This window comes from Malus sylvestris, chromosome 16 (assembly GCF_916048215.2).
Source record: "Malus sylvestris chromosome 16, drMalSylv7.2, whole genome shotgun sequence".
Taxonomy (NCBI): Eukaryota; Viridiplantae; Streptophyta; class Magnoliopsida; order Rosales; family Rosaceae; genus Malus; species Malus sylvestris.
Window position 1 is genome coordinate 2,232,611 of NC_062275.1, and position 21,296 is coordinate 2,253,906.

Consider the following 21,296-nt stretch of genomic DNA (forward strand, 5'->3'; position numbering starts at 1 on the left):
TTTCAAAGTCTTTTCGTAGGCTTAGAGCTTCAATTTGACTTTTTATTTTAATTTCTTTTATCGGGTTTGATTTGAGGCTTGTGGCTCCTAGGGAGTTCATGCAATCTATTGCTTTTGAGACTCAGGTTTGGGGATCAGTGGAGGGAAAGAGAGTAAGAGAATCAGATAGGTTTAGAGTTTAGATTTGAGGAAAAGGATGGTGAGTGCAACATACTAGACTCAAAACGATAGTGATCGGTTACTCACCACACGACAAAGTAATTTTTATGAGATCAAGAAGACGTTTCAAATCGAAACTTTTGACCCTTCTAGACTAAAATTCTATCTTTGTCATTGTCTGGTCCATCTAACTTGCTCTAAAGATTTTTTTGCAAAAAGTTATTTTAATTGAAAAGTGATTGTGGTCCCTTATTTTTTTTTTCTTGGAAAATAAATAGAATTTGTTTTAATAAATCGAAATCAAAGACCAATCAGCGGTTTTATCTCCCATACAATTATAACAGTCACATGCAGGTGGAAGTCGTTATGGGCAATTGGGCATGGATAGGTACCCACATGCAAAATATGTAAATTTCCAATCCGCCTGTATTTTTGTACTTTGCTTACCCAAGTTTGACAGCTCTACTATAAAAATTTACCTATCGCAAGTTGCATATCACCCTCCGTTTTATGAAAGTTACTCTCCCGCTCTACCATTTGTGGGAAAAGGATCATAGGGATCTCATGATCTCACCCGTTCATCGTACATTGTGCGGTCAGAAATCATTTCAAAATTTAAATTTTAAAATTAAATATAAATAGTACCTAACGAAAACTGACCGCACAATATACAATGAACGAGCGAGATCATGGGGATCCTTAGGATCCTTAGGAAAAGGATCTGGTGAGGATCATTTTCCCCATTAGTGCCCATGCCCTTAGCGAGCCCAAGTGTGTGGTTTAAAATCCATCAATCCAGGACAGTACTGGAAGCCACTAGGTCATCTCCAATGAAAGCCTAAAGGTACAAAACCTAAGAAACGACCTAGTTTGTCTTAAAATTCATTTCTGACAGATAACTTAGTTATAATTCTATGAAGCTCACCTAACCATTATTGATAAGGCTAAGGTCTGGTTCGGTATTGAGGTCATTCTGAAAAAAAAGTGGGTATCAAAAAAAGCTGGGAGCTTTTTTATGTTTGGTAAACATTCAGCTTCAGCTTTTTTTACAGTTTTGGATGAAAAAAAGCCAAAAACACAAAGCTGCAAAACCTAGCTTTGAAAAATTGATTTTTTTTTTTTTTACATCTGTTTTACATAAATGTTTACCAAACACTATAATACTGTTTTTTTTTTCTTTTCAAAAATATTACTTTTTTTTTCTTTTCAAAAGCACTTTTACAAAAAAATTTACCAAACACTCTGCTGCTTTATTTCACAGCTGCTTATTCTCACAGCACAACAAAAACAGTTTTTTTTCAAAGCACATCGATACCAAACCAACCCTAAGTTTAACTCCTTCGATTGAAGACGATGTATGAGTATAATCTGACACTACTTATTTAAAAATAATTTTTTACCGGACCATAATATTGAACAGGACTATATTTAGCCATCTCGGTTGAAGATGACCTAACAAAGGGGAGAGAAGGAAGTTACGATTACACTACACTAGCCTTGCAAGCTATCCAGAAGAATGATATGTTACAGCAAAGTGAAAATCTGAGCCCGCAGCGGCGTGTGAGTCACTTTTTTTTCACTTGTGCGAATGCGTTGTGTATATTTCTCCTCGACACTTTCTAAGTACTGTTTAACTACAACTGTACCCATCTTTGATGAGATACCTTGGTCACGACCACCATCAATGTCTTGATCCAAATGCAACAACAGAAATGGCCAAAAACGTCGACTTCCGTCCCCTCAACTTTAGCTCCGATGTATATTTATGTCCCGATGCAGATGATCCAAGAAGCCAAAACCAACCACAAATTTGGCACCTCGGATACTAATTGCTGGTGATGTCTGATCAATTATGGGAGTAAAAGAATGTAGATACAAGGCCAGGTCTGCTGGCTTTTTAGTTGATAATGCTGCCCGACCTTTACTGTTTTCTGCGGCAGGTAGAAAGTCGGACATTGTGACCACATTGATTCTAAGTCTCTCCGAAGCAAGCACCACACGTTGTGCTCACCGCCCCCTCGTAAAGTCCTTTTTCGAGAGGGAAAACAGCAAACAGTTGATTTATTTGTGCTCCTTTTTGCTTTTCTTCAACATGATTGACATATGATTGATGTACTCATGGCCCATTTGTGTTCCACTCACCAGCCACTGAATGGCCTCTGCTGCCGCATCTTTTTCTGCACTCTTCTTGTTGTTACACGGGTGGCCCATAATTTGCATTCCGTTAAACTCCACTGTAGCTCGGAACTGGCTGTTCTTCAGCTGCGTGGTTTTGTACGTGGGTGCATTATATCCTGCTCGTGTGAGCAACGTCTGGAGCTGACTCTTGGAATTGTCACCCCCGGGTCCACTTTCAGTTCTTGAAACCAAGGCTGGCTGTGCTGCCACCACAGATGGCTTTGACTTTGAGGGTGCAAGGACCTGGCGGCCAAATACAAATCTACCTTCACCTTGATCCTCGGAGAGCAGCAACCGCACTGCAGAAAGGAGTTCATGATAACTGTGTGTGTCCATCCTGGGGTTCAGTAGCTGTTCAGGATTCACAATAATTGACATTAGCCAGCAGTAACATGTGGAGAAAATACATTCAAAACCCTCTTCACTGGGCAACTCGGAAAGTAAAGTAGAAAGGAAACCAGACATTGAAAAGGAAAAGAAACGATAAGAACAGAAACAACAAAGCTCCATCAGGTTAAGACTTAAGAGAAACGAAGTATGCTCATAGTTTCACGTACTTTGATTTGAATTAACTCATCAAGTTCCTCTTTTAAGCATTGATACATTTCTGCTATAGCAGGTTTCATGAAGAATTCCAAATATCCTCCCAGCATTTTCAAGTGTCCATCCTGCCAGAACAGGAATCAATTGCATTATATCACTTGTACAGAAAACAAAAGACATCCAGAACCAAAATACTTACAATATCCCCTTTCGAAAAACTTCCACCAAATAGGAGGAGCACTGAGTCAGACACAGCTGTTGAATCCCGTAGGAAAACAGAGTTCACCTTTATCTTCTCATTGAAAACCAGCCATGGATATGGAATTTTAGAATCCCTAGCATTGACAGAGTTCTAGACAAATGAAAAGAGCATGAGACTAAATTGAAACAGAAGAGAGGCCAACTTTTTCGTAACCTGACGCACAAGAATGCTTACCGAGTATAGCAGCACCTGGCCATCCTCCATGGTTTTCAGCGAAAATGACTTCTCATTGTGCTGTATTCAATATATGTAAGTCCTCAAGAAAATTATATGAGAAGAAATGGAATCCTACTTGTGCGTATCGGACAAACCATATAACTCAATAACAAACACTAAAACAAATTCAGTTACATTCTTATGGTTAACTTATCTTTACTTCCCAATTTGATTAATAAGACGTGTATTCATCATGAAATAACCATCATTTTTTTTTTTTGAGAAGGTCATGAAATAACCATCATGAATCCAACATATGTAGGAGATTGACAGCATCAAGAATTTAGGGAAGTGAACAAAATAGATCTTGCTCAGCTATATAACAGAAGGAAAAGAAAATGGATCTATGCTTACCACAACAGAGCAGATTCCAGGATACAGGCCATAGCAAATAACTGCACGGATGAGATGCTCATCATAACTCCATGCATTATGAGTGGTGGTGTTGGTATCAACAAGATCAGTATCCCTAAGCAAAGAGAGGAACTCCTTCCTAAGGGAATCAATAGCTTTCATCGATTGTGCTGAAAGAAAATTCTTCCAGCAATAATCATATCCAGCAAAGTCTCTTTCAGCAACCTTCCAGCCCTCGTAGGCCCGCACAAGTGCAAGGTGATCACTATTGTCCCGGGAGAACTGAGATTTTGCAGCCTCAGCAAGCTACAAAGACAAACAAATACAATATTTATCATAAATTGTTTTTAATGATAAGGATACAGGCTGATGCAACTTTACAATGTTGTATCTCCACTCAAAATGACTAAAAACGACTTCAGCCAACAATTTGTCGCTAAGAGGCCTCTGATCACGGAGCCAAAACCAGATGGGAAGAAAATATATTATCTTTAATTCTAGACTCGCTCCTCCCTCATAGTCTTGTTTTAAAGTAAGTGATACATAATTACAATGTGAACAAGGAATATAACTAAATAAATCCAACTAGTACAGCCGGGCATGCAATATATCCACAAAAACAATAATTTGAGCAAGCACGTCAAAATAACAATTCAACTATTTGGCCTCCAGTTCTGACCAAGAAATAAAGAGCACGATATACATAATGAAATGGGAGAGTGGCTTACATCTTTCTTGTCAAATGGTGTAAGGAAAGGATCTCTGACACTAAGGCCAGAAACAATAGTCAAAACTGGATCCAGGCAGTTGAAGATGGCACCTACCAAGAGCATCTTTCCAAGTTTTGGCTCAACAGGAAGCAGAGTTAGATAGCGTCCTGTCAAGTGATTTAAACTGCATTAGGCTAACGATTTTCAAATTTAAACTCTCAACCATTACAAAGAATTGCAAGCATCACAATGCATAATTGAAATATTAAAAGAATAATAAATCTCTCCCCACCTAAAACAGTCAGATTCTCATTCTCATCCAAGGCCCCAATGATCTTTAAATACTCTATGGCGTTTTGCACCTGTAAAAGATATCAAGAGACAAAAGGTGAATTGCAGATGAGCAGCAAAATTTACAAATAAGCACAACATCATTTCAGGAGGAACAATTTGGGGTGCAGGGTGCAACTAAACCACCATATGTCACTAAGATAACATGACAGACATTAAGAAGCATATGCACTGAATGCTAAGGAATTAACAATCTTTAGCTCTAATCAGTTTAAGAAAGTAACGCTACAATGAAAAGAAAATTACAACAATTCACAATAAGCTTTCAGCAACAAAAAATTATGCAATTGAAGATTTAAGTTAAAATAACATTAGGTAGAGAAATATAAATTGACTGTTACAGTGTTACCGCGAGTAATTCTGGTGACTGCAGAGCCCTAGATAAGAACTCAGAAATGCTTCCGAGGTTTAAACTTTTTATTTGCAGACAGAGAGACTGCAGAGGTGTCCTCAAAATCTCTGGCAATTGATACTCTGCAAATGCATCATAGACACATCTAGGATAGAGATGATAACATTCCCCTGGCTGGACACGTCCTGCTCTTCCTCTTCTCTACAATATACAAGCAGAGAAGATTGTAACCAATCAATGTAACAGACTGAAACTTGAAATGTGCTGAAAAACATAAAGGAAAACCAAAGTTGCCCACAAGAAATCACATAAGCATGCACACTCATAAACAAAGACCAACATGTAAATAAGCATTTATAGACCGTCTCCTGCTGGGTGTTTAAACAGGAAACCTAATGATCTCAAAAGAATTAAAAAAACACTTAAATTTAATGGAAATTGTCTAATCACAGAAAGATGAGGTTGCCTTCAGGAACGTTTTCTCTGCTACTCATTCTACCACACTTGCATGTGCACAACAATGTAGTTAACAACCTAGGATAGATTTCGTCTAAGAGAGAAAAATCTTCAGCCAGAACATATCCTTACTTGTTGAGCAGAAACCTTGGAAATCCAGGAAGGAAGCAAACAAGGAGTATTGTTCAGTGCGTCATATGAAGTCTCTTTTGCCTTTCCACAATCAAGTACAAAAACAACATCATTGATTGTGATACTCGTCTCAGCAATATTAGTAGCCAGCACTATTTTCCTCACTCCATCCCCAGGCTCATCAAATATTAGCCTCTGCATGCAGTCACAACATGGAAACGATGAAAATAAGAGAAAACACCATATGAAAATTGGCTAGAAAGTGATTCGGTGGTAATTCTTTAATTCACCACCATAGATAACAAAGAACTATGGAAGTATCTATCCAGGATGGATCACTAAATGTGAAGACAAATTATGGCAGCATTAATTAATTAATTGATAATTAAGTCAATATATGCTGAACAGTGTACAAGAAGCATGCACAACATGCTAGCGATAGTACAACTATTGGAGCACTAAAAATTACCTGCTCAGTACTTGCCATAGAACCATGGCATGCTAGTAACAAGACTCGGCTTGGATCGCCTAATAGAGGATTGGCATGTAACTTTTCCTTCAGAGAATTGATGTCATCCCACCCAGTCATAAAAACTAGAATGGCACCAGGCTTGTCACTTTCACAGATATTGCACAAGAGATACTCAATCAGATAAAAACCGATACTATCAGGATTCCAACATGCTAGAGACTCCCGAGTCTGTGGACTATACCCCTTAAAATCGGCTGCTTTAAGTGCATCCTGAATACATTCCATGAGGGAAAAATTGAGATGATATGGAAAACAAAAAAGGACAAAACTGTTTATGCAGTAACTTGTATACCTCAACAACAGAAACAATTTGGCTTTTCCTCTTTCTTGGTGCCTGTTTGCTCATTTTCCACATCTTTTCTTGGCCATAATCATCAATCTGATTGTATGGAGTTAATTTGCATCCCGTAATTTCCAGAACATCCTCCAGAAAATGAGTCCGAACTGGATATGTAAAACCCTAGTTTAGAGGGAAAACAACAGAGATAGAAAACCCATATCAGACATTATTATCCATCTCTGCAATCATCATTAAGAGTTCCCTCAGGAAGCAAACAGAAATACGCAACAACAACCTCAAATAGAGGAAATACAAATTTTTAACAGAAATACACTGGAATTTCAAACTTACTGGAACATGAATTATCTGAGCCCTACCAAAGTAGGATGAGAAAAGTTCAGAATCTAGGGTTGCACTCATCAAAATCAACCTCAGTTCTGGTCGCCGAGGAAGGAGATCCTTGAGAACAATAAGCAGAAAATCTGGCATCAAAGTATTACAGTGAGAAATCACCCCTCATCATCCAAAATTGAACCCTTAATCAAGCTCTAAGTTACCTTCATTCATTCCACGTTCATGAATTTCATCCACAATCACATGAGTTACACCTTTCAAATTTCTATCAACTAGTAATCTTCTCAACAAAATGCCAGTGGTGCAAAAGAGAAGGCGAGTGTCCCTTCCCTTCATACCTTCTAACCGAACCTTATACCCAACCTAAGACCAAAGGAATGCAAGGAAAAGGTTAAAAGAAAAAGAAACCACCAGAAGTTCTTTTTAATTTAAGGGTAATAATTTGGTCAAGTATTGCAAGAAACTCACCGAGTCACCCAATTTCTCTCCTCTCTCTGAAGCAACTCTTTCAGAAACAGACATAGCAGATATTCGTCTAGGCTGTGTACATATAATACTACAAACAGCTCCACGAACAGCTTCTATCTCAGATTCTAAAATGAACTGTGGAATTTGAGTAGTCTTGCCACAGCCAGTTTCACCTGATATGATAACAACCTGCAAGTACAAACGTGCCAAAAAGTACATTGTCAGGTTACAGGCCACCTTGCATAATTGAACTAAAATAATTGCATGATTCACCATGTATCCACATCTACTACCTTACCTTTGAAAACAACCCATAAAACAAAGAAAAGAATGACCACCACTTACAAGAGAAAAGAGCTGACCATCAACACAGGCCAACTACTGAATTGTAAAACTAGGACCAAAGCCAGAATAAGAGTCCTGCGTGAATTTTTCCAAAAAAATAATTACTAACCTGATCCCGTGAAATTGCTGCCAATAATGCATCCTTCTCTTTATAAGCAGGAAGACTTCTGCGAAGTTCAAGCATTTTTCTACCTTCAGGAGATTCCTGAAATAAAAATATATATCACAAACACATAGAACAAAACACATGATTCATCTTATCAGTTATAAGTGAATGCAATCATGCAGAGCAATCTGCTGAGGTAAGACAAACCTGCCAAGCTTGTTGCTTATCACGCAGCTGCATACTTCTCCGCCAAAGAAGTTTTTCCATCACACCCTTACTCGACGCAAATGATTCTGGTTGCTCAAAAAGCCCTTCGTCAGTAGCAATGCTGCCACTACTGTTTGATCTAGAAAAGGAAAGATCTTGAAAGCTTTCCTTTGTCCTAGACTTCTGGGAAAGGAACTCTCCAAGATAGCTCTCAACTCTCCTCAGCAACCCAAGAGGCAAGGTCACCTTTCAAATTTAAAAACCTTCACGTAAGAACCATGTGGAATGAAGTACCAAATATTCAGGCATTAAAAACATCATGAGGTGGAGGGAAGCCATCCTAAACTCGTAGCTAATCCATTATTACATTTTCACATAAGTAAACTAGTCTGTTGGGACAAATTAAAATAAGAAACATCAACTGAAGATGGGGGAGCAAGAAGTGAGGGTTATCAACAAAAGGAATCCCCATTAACACTAGAACTCAGTGAATTAAAGGCAATATGTTTTGAATGACTTTAAGATTATGTTAAACAGAAACGTCAACTTTAAGGAAAACAATACAATCAGAATTACCTCTCTCTGAGGGCGCCTATCATCCAGGTCAAATCTGTAGTTTGGCAGTGGAACCTTACTAAACACTGCAACTTTCGAATATAGATGGCTGTAAAAAATTCTTACAGTCAGACTTCTATAAAGTTAATGAAACACTTAAACGCTGACATAAACCAAAGATACCTATAAAGCCCCATTTTGCTTGCCAAAGCAGCTATTTTATCAAAGTCGCGTCTATCTTTTTTCTCCCTCGTAACCAACTCTTGCTTCGCCTTGTCACGTAACAGCATGGTTAATTTCCGTTTCCACTCATCAATATCAGATGAGTAAGGACTCTGTGTCTGCAATGTTCGGATAAACAAAGACCATAAGCATCTATCCATGCTATACCTTTCAACCGGATAAAAATCTATGTAAACATCATGTTTTGATGCCTTAATAAATCAGTCATAATGGTACGCCTTGAATTAACCTAAAGATGTACGGGCATGAAAAGGCTAAATTAATATGCAATTTCGAGCCATTAGTGGTTGATGAGAACTCCATGCAGGGCTAACGAAAACACTCCACCATATATTGTCTGCGAGGGAAAATGTGGATGGAAATCTCCCCACCTTAACTCCCAACGCGCAAAAGTGATTTTCTTAACTCCCAATGCCTTTGAGCATGCAATGGAAAGCAGTAAAAATGAAATTGAAAGATTTAAGCTGCTAAACCAAACTCCACAAAATCTCTCCACTACTTTCAATCATCGTCCGCAACCTAATCAGATTAAGCTTTGAATAAACTACCCGAACCGCAAATAGAAAATCAACACTGCATTTCACATCGCACCAAGTACACGACTCGATCAACAACCAAATCAAAAGCTAAAAATGAAACACCCAACTACCACTTCCAAAATTCAGAGTCTGAGCCCTAGTTGAAACCCAATTAACAACTCTACGCGCACACAATTCACATATAAAATCCTCACCGGATGCGACGGGAACTCAACTTCGCGATCGGAGCCTTCCTCGGAAACGCTGTCGTCGTAAGCAGAAGTGTGCTGAAGCTTGGGCTTCTGAAACTGCTCCTGTTGCTGCAGCTGCTGCTGCTGCTGAGTCTGGTAGTACGCCAGAGCACCATTGGTGCTGCTCCTCCGGTTGAGAGCAGCAGCAGCAGTCTGGTTTTCGCGGAGCTTGGAGCCGATTGAAGCAGGGGAGGTATAATTGGGGGTGCTGATGACGGAGCGGAGGCGGTGGTGGGGAGGGACATAGACGGAGCCGTACGAGGAAGGAGGCCGGTCCTTCATCGCCAGGAGTGAGGGTTTGGAGGAGGAGGCAATGGGTTTTGGATGCGAAGGCGACGGCCAGCAAGGGAATTGCAGAGACGGAGGAGATGGGGGAAGGAGGAGGAGGAAAACAGAGGGCATGCAAGGTGAGGCAGCAAAGTGGCGTTGTGTTCGAGATCAGAGGAGTGAGTCTCCGGAAGCCAAGAGTTTTAGTGTACTTTGAGGGCCCGTTTGTTTGACCGGATTAGACAGGATTGGACTGGACTAGACTGAAGTCCGTTGTTTGGTGTGCTCCAGGATTAGGTTTAATGAGCTTAGGTCGGACTCGCTCGGATTAAAGACCTCATTACGCGTTCTTAACGGGGATCCCCAATTTCGGGCGGACTCGTAAGCCCTTCGCCGTTCTGATAGAGAGAGTCGCTGGTCCTCATCTCTGCGTCTTCCTTCATCGTCAACCTTGCCTCCCTCATCGTCGTCGTCCTGACCCTCATCTCTGCGTCTTCCCTCATCTGCATCTGCTCGCTCTTATCTGCTCGAAGTTGTCAGGTAAACTTCGAAACTTCGATTTATTTCTTCGATTTGTTTGCAGATCGTGATGTTACTGACCTTTATTTCATTTTGTTGTTATGGGTTTGAGAAAATTTCATTCATAGACCTCTGCACTTGAACAAATTAGGGTTTTGATGTTCATACAACTGGGGTGAGAAAACTTGTTCCCTGCAATTCAAATTTTACGCACATACTAGTAACTTCTGCAACTCTGCTTTGGAATTGTATCTTGCATAATATAATTGCTTTCATATCTGGCACAAGTGAAATACTTTATGTATGCTTGTGGAAGAAGTTGGGTGATAAGATTCCGTACGGTTTTCTCTGTGCATGTCTAAAATTCAGTCTCTATATCATAATAGAAATACATGAACTTTTTGTTCTCGTCATTGGTCGATGATGGTTTTCCCTTTCCACGGTCTGATCTCCATTCATTCACAATTGACTAGATCATTGATGGAATGCAATAATATGCAAATTCTGAATTTTCCCTCTATGAAACCTACATTAGAAGAAGCTCTTGGGAAGATAACAGAAAGATCTCTCTTCTTTATTATCATTAAGTGCCTTCACATTTGGTGTGGTTACATTTATTCCAAATTTGCCTTCTGTGAAACCTACAGTAGAAGAAACTGTTGGGAAGATCAAATAGAGACTCTCATCTTTATTATCATAAAGTGCCCCTCCATTCAGTATGGTTATATTTCTCAAGGTGTTATTTGTAGGTTTCATCTTCCACAAATGAGACATTGGATGCTGTGAGGCGTGCCCAAGATTCAGTCAAGTCTGAAAACATTACGATCTCGTCTGCAAACGCTTCAAATCCTGGGATACCTCCATCCTCCTTGATGACTTTTCTGAGAAAGGTATGTAACAGTACAGTCCCTTACTCTTTTCAGTTAATTTTTAATTCTGACTTCCTTCATCTACATGATTACATCAACAAAGAGCATGTAATGTTGTAGCTGGCCTAGGGTTTGATAGCCACACCTCTCCCGTAAAAAGTAGGTGCATAATTCATTAAAAAAAATGATGAATTTGTGATTTAAAAGAGAACTTTGGTTTGATAGCAACATAAACTACTCTTGTGCAATGTCCCCTTGAATTTATCCCTAGCGCATTCATCATCCGGAGGTATTGGATGTCTCATTCCATGTGGAAGTTTTATTTTATTGAATCCACACAACCTTGAACTCTGGAAGGATTAATTTTTTTTTTTTTTTTTGGGTAGTGTTGTTCCTGGGCCGTATATTTATGCATTTTTTCCTTTTATTTAGCTTTTTGTTCTCTTTGTAGATATTGAATGCTCAAGAAAATAGAAATCGTTTTTCATTGTTGATTTCATGGAACTCTCAATAGCTTTTTTACTCTTAACAGAACTCTCTGACCTCTGGAATTGTGTTAGAAGATTTTGATAATGCCTTCACCAACAAGTTCTACCACAGTCACCTTGATGAATTTGGGGTTTTCATATTTCAACTTTTCTTTCAAATCCGAACTCAGAAACCATGCTTGGCCATAAAATTGACAAGTTTCTTTTGCAGAAGGAACACATACTTCCATCTCTGTTATATTAGCATAAATCTGTGTGGTTTTTCGTTTTTATATTCTTGGTTCATGAATCTTTACTAGTTTCGCTTTTTTATTTTATTAAATTTCATGTAGGGTTGGATTTTTGTGAATTGTTTGGATGAGAATTTATGTGAGTTGAAGAAATTTTTGTTATGCACTCTTTGTATGAGATTCTGAGAAACTTAGGTGTTAGTCTGAAGGCATATATAAGGAGATCTGTATTACCAGGCATGCTTGACATTAAAATCCTGACCTATTTTATAGGGCTTATGGAGTTTGGATTACAGTGGAAACTCTGGAATATCTTCATTCAGCTTTTAGAGAAACTTTTGCAAGAATTTTCGTCTTTGGTCTCATTTTATTTGTTTGTTTGATTCTCTGGGAGAGGCGTAAAGATTTCTTCTGATAACAAGGAGAGATGACTAGTGAAAGGATTGTCTTTACTGGTGCATGGGCCAAGAATTAGACATTTTTAGTTGGCATAAAATTTACTCTACTTTTGTGCCACTGGGAAGTATATGAAAGTGGGAGCAATTGCATACAAGTCGAGTTATAACGTGCACCCAATGAATTTCCATAGTTGTTCTTATAAGCAGCTAATCTGAAAATTTCGTGTCCTTTCATACTTTGGACTTTCTATATGGTAGGAGGGTTAACTAGCATGCATCCTGAATGCATTTGTATTCATATACCCACCTCCCGCCCACCCCTCCTTTTAAAGTGAATAAAAAACACTCACAACTCTGTTCATTCACAGGAAAATACTACTTGTTAACTATGATGGCTTTATAATTAAGCCTTACGACCATGGCTTTACAACTAAGCCTTGTTATATCTCACGTGACAAGTGATGAAAGAATCTGGTTTGTGGTTATGTTCGAAGTCGTATCCTCTGTTTGGTTTTGTTTCTGCATTTTTTGATTTCCTTTTACCTTCCTCGGACCACCTTGTTTGAATGGCATTGGAGATAGGCAGGAAGCAATTCCATATGTCCTGTCAATGCCCAACCATGATATTACAATGTGAATGTTTTGTACCGTGTGGGGTTGATGTTGAACTGCAATATTCTGTGGTTGTTGGTTGCAGAGAAGAGGAGCATAAACGGAAGTGGCCAGTGCTCAGAACCCAAGGGAAAACAAGTAGCAAACGACTGAAAACCCTCAAGTCTAAAAGAAGGTATAATTCCTAAACCCATAGATCAATTTTCGACATGGATCTATTGAATGTAGTCCTTGGATGTGTGAAAGTTTGCGTTGCATCTCTGTGAATATGACTTCTGTGATATTATAGAAAAACCAAATTGTTTAGGCAATATAAAAAAGGACCCACCATTTTGTAAAACTTCATGGCTGTTTGATATTTGATTGTATGAATTTAACTTTAGAAATACACTTCTGTAATTAGGTGGTAAAGATCCCCAATTCCAGTGTCCTACATGTTTAATTGGATGACAATATCTTCAAAGGAGTGTACTACAAGTTTGAACTATGTTTAATTGGATGACAATAGCTTCTTTTCCTGTTGAATGCTATGTTTCCGATGAATAAGTTTGAACTACAAGTTTTTTTCCTAGATAGCAATTTCAATAAAGGAGGCGGTCTTCTTGTGGTTTTTATCACACAAACTGATTGTTCATAGTGAAGTCTATATGCACTATGATTGCTACCTTAAGATTGTAATTTAATGTACCATTTCCATAGTTGATGTTGTGAAGTTGACAAAGGATTGGCGTATTTATGATGTTGTTGTGTTGACAGTACAAGAACATGTTTACTTGATAAGGGATGTCATTCAAATAGAAAGAATAACATGGTTCTCTTTTTCTCTAAGTATTGTCTCTAACATTTCATGAAATGAACTAGAGGCATTAGGTAGGATTTTGTAAATTATGGAGATCTACTTTGGAATGCTATACTATAGTTAACTGGCATTTTGTAAATTATGGAGATCTTCTTTCTCTCCAGATTTAGTCCAAGAGCCAGTTACCCTCGGGACCATACCATGGTCACTTCTATGTCTGCTGCTGCCCACTGGTTGTTGTTACACTGAGTCGTATTCGACTCATTTGCTTGGACCCCTGCTGAGTTGTTATTCTGTGTTGCACGAGTTGAAAATTGTGGGAAGGTGAAGAAGTCAGCCAAAGGTTGTTGCTTGCTCCTCTTGTTGCTGTTCATGGACTGAAAAATCTGCTCTAGCTCCTTCACAAAGTTTATGGCACCCCCAACAATTGATGCTTGGTCCCCCTGTAACAAATATTTATAACAATATTAATTTGGTCCAATCCCCAAAAAAAATTCCGTTTAAAAGAACATATGGGTAGAAATCCATGTGAGTTTTTTGGGTTAATCCCAAAAACATTTCAATCTAAAGAAAATGGAGATGCAAGGGACTTCTAGTTGTACTGCCTCCTTTAATAGTGGTTAAGCCAGTTTACCCTCGAAGTTCTGTGTTTGTGTATCTCCCTCCCGTAATATGACTTTTGTAAAATAAAAACAAAAATAAAAACATATGTAGCTCGATGAAATTTTTTGGCCCTTTTTGTACCTCTTGATTTGTTTCTTGTTTTCTTGTTTAAACTTGGAATACTTGTAGAGCCTGCTCTGTGTTCTAAGAGAATTGAGATTGTTTTTGTAACTAGACAAAATATTGGAGGGAAAATAAGTGGTAAAACCGTTTTATACACCAAGCCCAAATTTCATTTGAATTAGGATATGTATTTATCTTTTCATTTATATTAGCAGGTACTAAAAACAAAACAATTGTTCTCTATTTTTAAGATTCATAATATACATGGTAAAAATATGCTCCAATTAACCCAGATCATGAGATTTGTAGCATTATTCTATTACACAATGACAAAAATTTTAGGGTGTTGGGCACAGGTTTTTGAGCTATTAAAATAGAACAATAATGCAGTTCTAGTCTAAGCAAACACAAATCTGGTGAACAGTACTGTTTTCATTATCCTGCTTCTTAGTCCAACACTGCACCAAACGCTTCACTAAGTTAGTCCAACTTAGTCTAGTCTAAGCCAGTCCAGCTTAGTCCCTGCAGCTAGTCCAGTCCGAGACAGTCCGGTGCAACAAACGCACCCTGAGTTCGCACGTCAGCGCTGCACTTTGGGCTTTAAACTGCGCCTGGTGCATCTTATGCTCTGGGCCTCTTTTGCAGATAAAACGCTTTGCACTTTGGAATTTTACGATTTATTTCTCTTTATTTTATAAAACAAAATTCAATGCCCTTTCTGCCCGGATTTTACAAGAAAATATACATGCTTTTTCAGTTTTTCCAAATAAAAATTTATTTTAGATGACAACTTTTCTTTTTTTTTTAAAATGAGGACAACTGGTGGTAAGCCACAATTATCCACTATTTTCGAGGGTCGGGAAGACTTAAAGAAGCATTTCAACCTCTTTCTGGTCACAAGTCTAGCTTCCACACCAGACGCAGGTTTCGAATCCGAGACATCTAATTTTTAATTTTTAAGGAAGCCTCGTAATCCGCTTTTTATTATTAGGTCACCAGCTCGTGGTTGTAGATGACAACTTATGTGCAATGTATAGGGTTGGTAGGTTTTATTAAGGTATTGAGTTACGGATTTATTGTGGCACTCACATAGTTTTTATTTGTGTACATGAGGAAATTGAGAAAATTCTTAGTAATTTTAATATTTCCCGTCAATTTTTAGAAAAGGAGTTGCTATTGTCATCTGAAAGTCATTGAGAAGAAAAAAGCTTTGTCATCTAAAAATGGAGACCAAATCTTCTGCACCTAAAATAGGTGTGGCTTCTCTGTGGCCCCAATAAGTGTCTGACACGTATTCAATATCTTAACTTTTCTTAAATTTGTTGTCATGAATTTAATGTGTCAGACATTTATTAAGGCCATAAAGAAGCCACACCCATTTTAGGTGCAGAAGATTTGATCTCCTAAAAATGTCATTGTGAGGAAAAAGTGCATATCGGCCGCGTTTGGAAGTGTTGCTTTTTCAAGATCCACTTATATTTTTATGCAATACTGCACTAGTTATATGCTTCTTGAACAAAGAACTCGAGTGCTTTCCAGGATTCACTTACACTTATACAAAGATAGGTTTCAAAAGCACTTTCATCAAAAACACTTTTAATCATTTTAAAAGCATTTCCAAATCCGTCAACTACTAGACAGGAAGCACGAACCAATCTCAAGAATCACAAATAAATAGGCGGATCTTAACCTTGAGAGGATAGAAATACTTTCACCACTTCCACCTTCATAAGTTACAATTTGCAAAACATATCGTTTTATCATCGGTCTTATTCAAGCCCTCGAGTCCTCTAATGGGGGAAAAAGAAATCAAAAAGCTTTTACTCAAGCATACGTAAGCTAACACCGAAAAAGAAACTGCTGTAAATTACACCCGTCTCGAGTTTCAACTTCCAAGGAGAGGAATGAATTGCCTCAGACTCTGGCTTAGTATGTATAGCCCTTGACGAACATACCCTTCTTGGCTTCCTCGTCCTCACCCGCGGCAGAGTACTTTCCTAGCTGAGCCAAGGAGTTTGCCTTTGCTCGCACCAACAGTGCCTTTTGTGCGGCCTCCACTTTCTCAGGACGTCCTTGCCATGCCTTAAGCACAGAATTCTGCAGGGCACGTGCGTACGAGAAGGATACATGCCAGGGGTTGGGGCTTTGGTTCATTGCATTAAGGTTGAGGGTTGCTTCTGCTTCAGATTGTCCTCCTGACAAAAACTGAGAAGTAAACAGAGAAAATATCAATTAGCCTATGGGTCGATGGTAACAAATATCATGAGTATTACGTTCTTTTAGTAATATTATTGTAGTAATATTCAACAACACCAGAAGGTGAACAAACAAGTTGCACAGTTCGGTGTTGTTTGCAACAATCTTACCATGATTCCTGGCACCGCAGGAGGAACTCTCCTTTTAAGCACTGTGAGGGTAGCCTTTGCAATGGCTTCTGGAGTAGCCTTTTCCTTGTGTTCAGCCCCTGGGGTAACCATGCTAGGCTTAAGAAGGATTCCTTCGAACACCACATTGTTTTCGGCCAAGTAATAGAATACTTCTGCCCAGACCTTCTCTGCAACTTCAAGTGTCCTTTCGATTGGGTGATCCCCGTCGAGAAGAATCTCAGGCTCTACAATGGGCACCAGACCATTGTCCTGCAAATAATGTCATACCAATGAATCATAACCATAATGTTTTACAATTATCACCAATGGGTAAAAAAAAAAAAGGAAATATCTATTTTTTACTTTCAAGTTGGCAAAAAAAATTTCACTCTTACAACATAAAATGTTTTACCAAATCCAACTAACATAGCTATCTAAAATTGAACATACCTGAGAAATGGCAGCATAACGAGCAAGTCCCCATGCAGCTTCCTTAACAGCTAGAGCAGAAGGACCACAAGGAATGCTAACAACTGTACGCCTACACATTTCAAAGAGGACACTTCGATAAGTTTATCTATTAACTAGAATAGATCAAATGGACTGAACAATAGTAGAAACTCTATATAGCAGACGTCCACAAGAGATACTAGTTGACTTACCATTTAGCAAAACGAGCACCTTGCTTATAGTACTCCGCAGAACGTGAAGCCAATCCATCTAAGCCTTGGCACCAAGATTCATTGTTAGACCCGGGGAGAGGAACCAAACCCTGAACCACAAAAGAAGCACGTGAATGACAATCAAAGATCTCATCTGAGATTCTGAAGTATGTAACGAAATTTCACAAACTATATAGAACCCAGATTCTAGTGGCATCTTACCTTATCAACTTTGATTCCAGGTACAATTTTCTGGTTGCGCAAAACATCCACAAATTTCTTCCCATCGGTTGTAGACTGGTAAAGTGTTTCCTCAAAAAGAATGGCACCTGAAATGTATTCGCCAAGGCCAGGGGTGGTCAACAAAAGCTGCCTGTAAGCCTGTCGGTTAACCTCAGTATTGTCCAACCCAATCGAGTCTAACCTCTTTCCACAAGTTGCATTTGATTCATCAATAGCGAGTATACCACGACCAGGGGATGCAATAGTTTTCTGTACCATCCAAAAACAAGCAAAAACGAGTTAAAATCCATTACAAGCAGTGTCAGATCAAACTACACAGGAAAGTAGAAACACAACTTTCCAATCTAGTCACCAAAATCTTCAGCAATTCTATCGAACACCAAATCTTTTTCTTCTCTTTAGGAAATCCACACGAAACAAGAACATATATATTAATCAATTGAAGAGGAATAGCACTAGACCACATGATAAGCCATACTAATTAGGTATGAAACTCGCCATCTGAGCCAGTCGAACATGAGACCTTTCACTTACTAGTGAAGCGGAATAGTACTGGACACCGTAGTGATAGTGATATACTAATCAACTGAAAGGAATAGCACCAGATCACACGATGAGCCATAATAATTAGATATGAAACTTGCCGTCTGATCGAGTCGAACATGAGACGTTTCACTAGTGAAAGAGGAATACTACTAGATAGTGATAGTGACATATTAATCAATTGATTAAGCCAGACATATTAATCAGTTGAATTAAGCAAACAAATCAAATTCATATCCGGACAAACAAATCAAATCAAATCAAATCACAAAAAAAAAATATTAAATAAATCGTAATTAAGAAAATGATCAGTCTAAAATAGATTCAAACTTTCAGCCAGCGATGAAATTACTAAACAAAAACCTCGAATTGTGCATAAATATTAGCGAAACGAAAACAAGTTAAAGAGAATACGCACGGCGGTTAGGACGAGTTCGTCGGTGTAGGCCTTGGCACGGATCGGGACGGCGACTCGGCGAGTAGCGAGGCTAGTCGACGATCCAGGACGCTGAGTGAAGGACTGCTGTCCGATCCACTGAGACGACGCCGCATTAAGCTTCGCTAAGCTGGAACAGGCCATGGCTTCGAGCAGAGACGATCGAAATTACTTTGGAGAGGTCGACTGATTGTTTGTTTCCCGAGAAAATGTTTAAGCCTGACGGGGGTTGGTGGGTGCGAAGAGAAAGAGCGAGGGTGTGATATAAAAATAAGTCGTTATTCTTGGGGAGTCCGCACTTGGCTTTACGAGTTGCAATGGGACAAGCAACACGCGAGACTACCAAACGGTTCTTATTGTATAATTGTGCGATTTACCAGATTAGCCTTTAGTAAATGACGATCTTGTCCTTGCAGTTGCCAAGAAAAAGGATTTTTGGGGTATTAAATGGGTCGGGTCACGTTTACCCTTACCTAACAATTGACAGCTTTGCCAATGCGGCTTGTTTTAGGTTGGCGGAGGAAAAATAAAAAATAAAACTATTATTATGTAGGAAATTGTGATCATTTCATTTTTCAAATAACGCTTCAGTGAAGCGGCATAAATAAATTATATTTATGTATACTGATGCGAGTTTAATCTTCATCGATTTTCTTCTTTTAATAATGATATATCGCTATACATAAAAAAATTATAATCTACACTTAATGAAAATTTTGGTTTTTTTTTTAACAAACGATAATTTACACTAACGAGAAATGAATGTGTTAAGTCTCATAATGTGATAGCACCAATGTGGTTCAAATTCGTCTTTGACGATAATCAAACCTAAAATCTCTTACTTACGAGTGAAGAAGAATACTACTAGACTATAATACTAGCTGACCTCATTTTTTTTCTTTATTTGGTATAAAAATGTAAAATAATATTTTTAGAGTGCGAATTACATCTTCAAATTTAGTTAGGAAAAAACGAAAAACAAAAGAGAAATAAATGAAAAGGAAACCGATCCCCCACGGGACATGACAAAAGAGCCACACCTTCGTGATTCACGATTCGACGCTTGCTTTGCATGACAAGTTTGACATAGGCCAAGGGAGGCTTTATTTTTTTTGGGTAAAGGTCAGGGAGAATTTCCTTTTTTCTGAAAATAGTGAATTAAGTAATAACGGATAATTTCCGTTTTATAAGAAAAAGGAAGATAATATTTACTTCTATATGATGTCTTCATTTGGTGAGCTATATTCTTAGCCTAGCCCATAAAATTGAAAAAAAATATAAAAAGATTTCTATTTGTCTTTGAAGCCCACGGCCCACCCGTTTTCAATTTGAACAGTGAGTCAAACGTTAAATTCAACCGGTGTTAATAAATAATAAACAAATGATTGTCAGCTCCTAATGATATTTAGTGTTTTGCTTGTTACTTTGATTTTTATGAGGGATAATCCTTGTCGGATCGTCTTTGTGGAGATTCTGGAAATCTTTCAATTATATTTGTTTATCGTACATCGTGTGGTAAAAAATTATTGTAAATTTTTTATTTAAAATTGAATATAAACAGTACCTGACGAAAATTGACTGCACGATATACAATGAAATGATGTGACTTGTGGATCCCCAAGATTCTCACAAAAAAAGATCCGGCATGGATCCTCATTCGATTTCTATTTCACATGCAGTTTTCTTTGTACTTATAGAAAAATTTTCAATATGCTGAAAACACGGGTTTGAACACCAATTATCATAATACAATTGGTTGTATTTTTTTTTTAAGTTTTCAACCAATTGTACTATGACACTTAGTCTTCTTAATCGTATTGCCAGCACACTAAAAAAATCTCCCATACATGTGAGATGCCTCTCCTCCTTAACTAATTATTATTTTCATTTATTACTCGAGTTACATGTACTTTAATCTAAACTACAAAGAAAAAATCAATCAAACTTAGGAGTAGGTAAGAGACCACGCTGCTCGTGCCAGATTGACTACTATACTTCTTAGCCGATTACTTTTAGTTCGAAAAACAATGTAAATATCTGATTAAAATCAAATTCACACTACTAAAAAAAAATTAAAATCGTATAAAAAGTTTCTCTTTATATCCACATCGTGTTGTTAACTATTTTTAGTAAGTAATTGAAGAATGTTGTTTTTTTTTGTTTCGTTCGTGTCTTGCAGCTATAATACTGGTTTTTGTTTGGCTACGTTAACATTGCCAGGTAATTTTCTATTTGTACGTTGGATCGTATAATGCAGCCAAAGTAATTTGTATACCATATCGCGTTATTGACTATTTTTAGTAAACAATTAAACAATTTTGTTTTTTTTTTTCTCGTTCGTGTCTTAGAGCTATAATACTGGTATTTGTTTGGCTGCATTATACGTTACCATGTGCTTTTTTGTTTAGATGTGCTCTTCTATTTACACGTGGAAACGTATAATGCAGCCAAAATAATGTTCTATATTAGATTGCGTTATTAACTATTTTTAGTAAACAGCTGAACAATCTTGTATTTTGTTTTCCTTCGTGTCTTGCAGCTATGATACTGGTATTTGTTTGGTTGC

The 21,296-nt window shown here is 38.0% G+C and overlaps 2 protein-coding genes and 1 long non-coding RNA gene across 3 annotated transcripts; 1 reads left to right on the forward strand and 2 right to left on the reverse strand.

Moving 5' to 3' along the window:
- Positions 1-1,517: 1,517 nt before the first annotated feature.
- LOC126607542 (DExH-box ATP-dependent RNA helicase DExH5, mitochondrial-like) lies at positions 1,518-10,063 on the reverse strand. Its single transcript, XM_050275170.1, has 19 exons — positions 9,537-10,063; positions 8,744-8,901; positions 8,582-8,669; positions 8,006-8,251; positions 7,802-7,897; positions 7,348-7,536; positions 7,083-7,242; positions 6,877-7,007; positions 6,538-6,705; positions 6,183-6,455; positions 5,714-5,908; positions 5,123-5,326; positions 4,715-4,784; positions 4,441-4,589; positions 3,713-4,018; positions 3,317-3,376; positions 3,080-3,232; positions 2,895-3,005; positions 1,518-2,688 (listed from the first exon to the last, which is right to left on the reverse strand). Exons 1-19 carry the CDS (start codon positions 9,972-9,974, stop codon positions 2,221-2,223), a joined length of 3,663 nt encoding a protein of 1,220 aa, XP_050131127.1. The 5' UTR covers positions 9,975-10,063; the 3' UTR covers positions 1,518-2,220.
- A 135-nt stretch (positions 10,064-10,198) lies between these two features.
- Positions 10,199-14,497, forward strand: LOC126607543 (uncharacterized). The gene is made up of 4 exons (XR_007617657.1): positions 10,199-10,379; positions 11,108-11,248; positions 13,041-13,130; positions 13,919-14,497. It is a non-coding gene; the product is annotated as an uncharacterized LOC126607543 (long non-coding RNA).
- Positions 14,498-16,171: 1,674 nt separating this feature from the next.
- Positions 16,172-19,057, reverse strand: LOC126607900 (fructose-bisphosphate aldolase 3, chloroplastic-like). Its single transcript, XM_050275601.1, has 6 exons — positions 18,713-19,057; positions 17,731-18,000; positions 17,509-17,618; positions 17,297-17,387; positions 16,847-17,116; positions 16,172-16,685 (listed from the first exon to the last, which is right to left on the reverse strand). The coding sequence occupies exons 1-6, from the start codon at positions 18,872-18,874 to the stop codon at positions 16,407-16,409; spliced, it is 1,182 nt and encodes a 393-aa protein (XP_050131558.1). The 5' UTR covers positions 18,875-19,057; the 3' UTR covers positions 16,172-16,406.
- Between the last annotated feature and the right edge of the window lie 2,239 nt (positions 19,058-21,296).

What these genes read in the sequence shown, in the direction of transcription:
- LOC126607900 (XM_050275601.1), bottom strand. Translation starts at nt 18,874, where the DNA reads ATGGCCTGTTCCAGCTTAGCGAAGCTTAATGCGGCGTCGTCTCAGTGG. An exon ending in GTTATGCTGCCATTTCTCAG is followed by an intron (nt 17,117 to 17,296) that starts GTATGTTCAATT and finishes CATTATTTGCAG; the next exon opens with GACAATGGTCTGGTGCCCAT. An exon ending in CTGCGGTGCCAGGAATCATG is followed by an intron (nt 16,686 to 16,846) that starts GTAAGATTGTTG and finishes TTTACTTCTCAG; the next exon opens with TTTTTGTCAGGAGGACAATC.
- LOC126607542 (XM_050275170.1), bottom strand. Translation starts at nt 9,974, where the DNA reads ATGCCCTCTGTTTTCCTCCTCCTCCTTCCCCCATCTCCTCCGTCTCTG. An exon ending in AGTCACCAGAATTACTCGCG is followed by an intron (nt 4,785 to 5,122) that starts GTAACACTGTAA and finishes TATCTTTTACAG; the next exon opens with GTGCAAAACGCCATAGAGTA. An exon ending in GTTTTTCGAAAGGGGATATT is followed by an intron (nt 3,006 to 3,079) that starts GTAAGTATTTTG and finishes CTGTTCTGGCAG; the next exon opens with GATGGACACTTGAAAATGCT.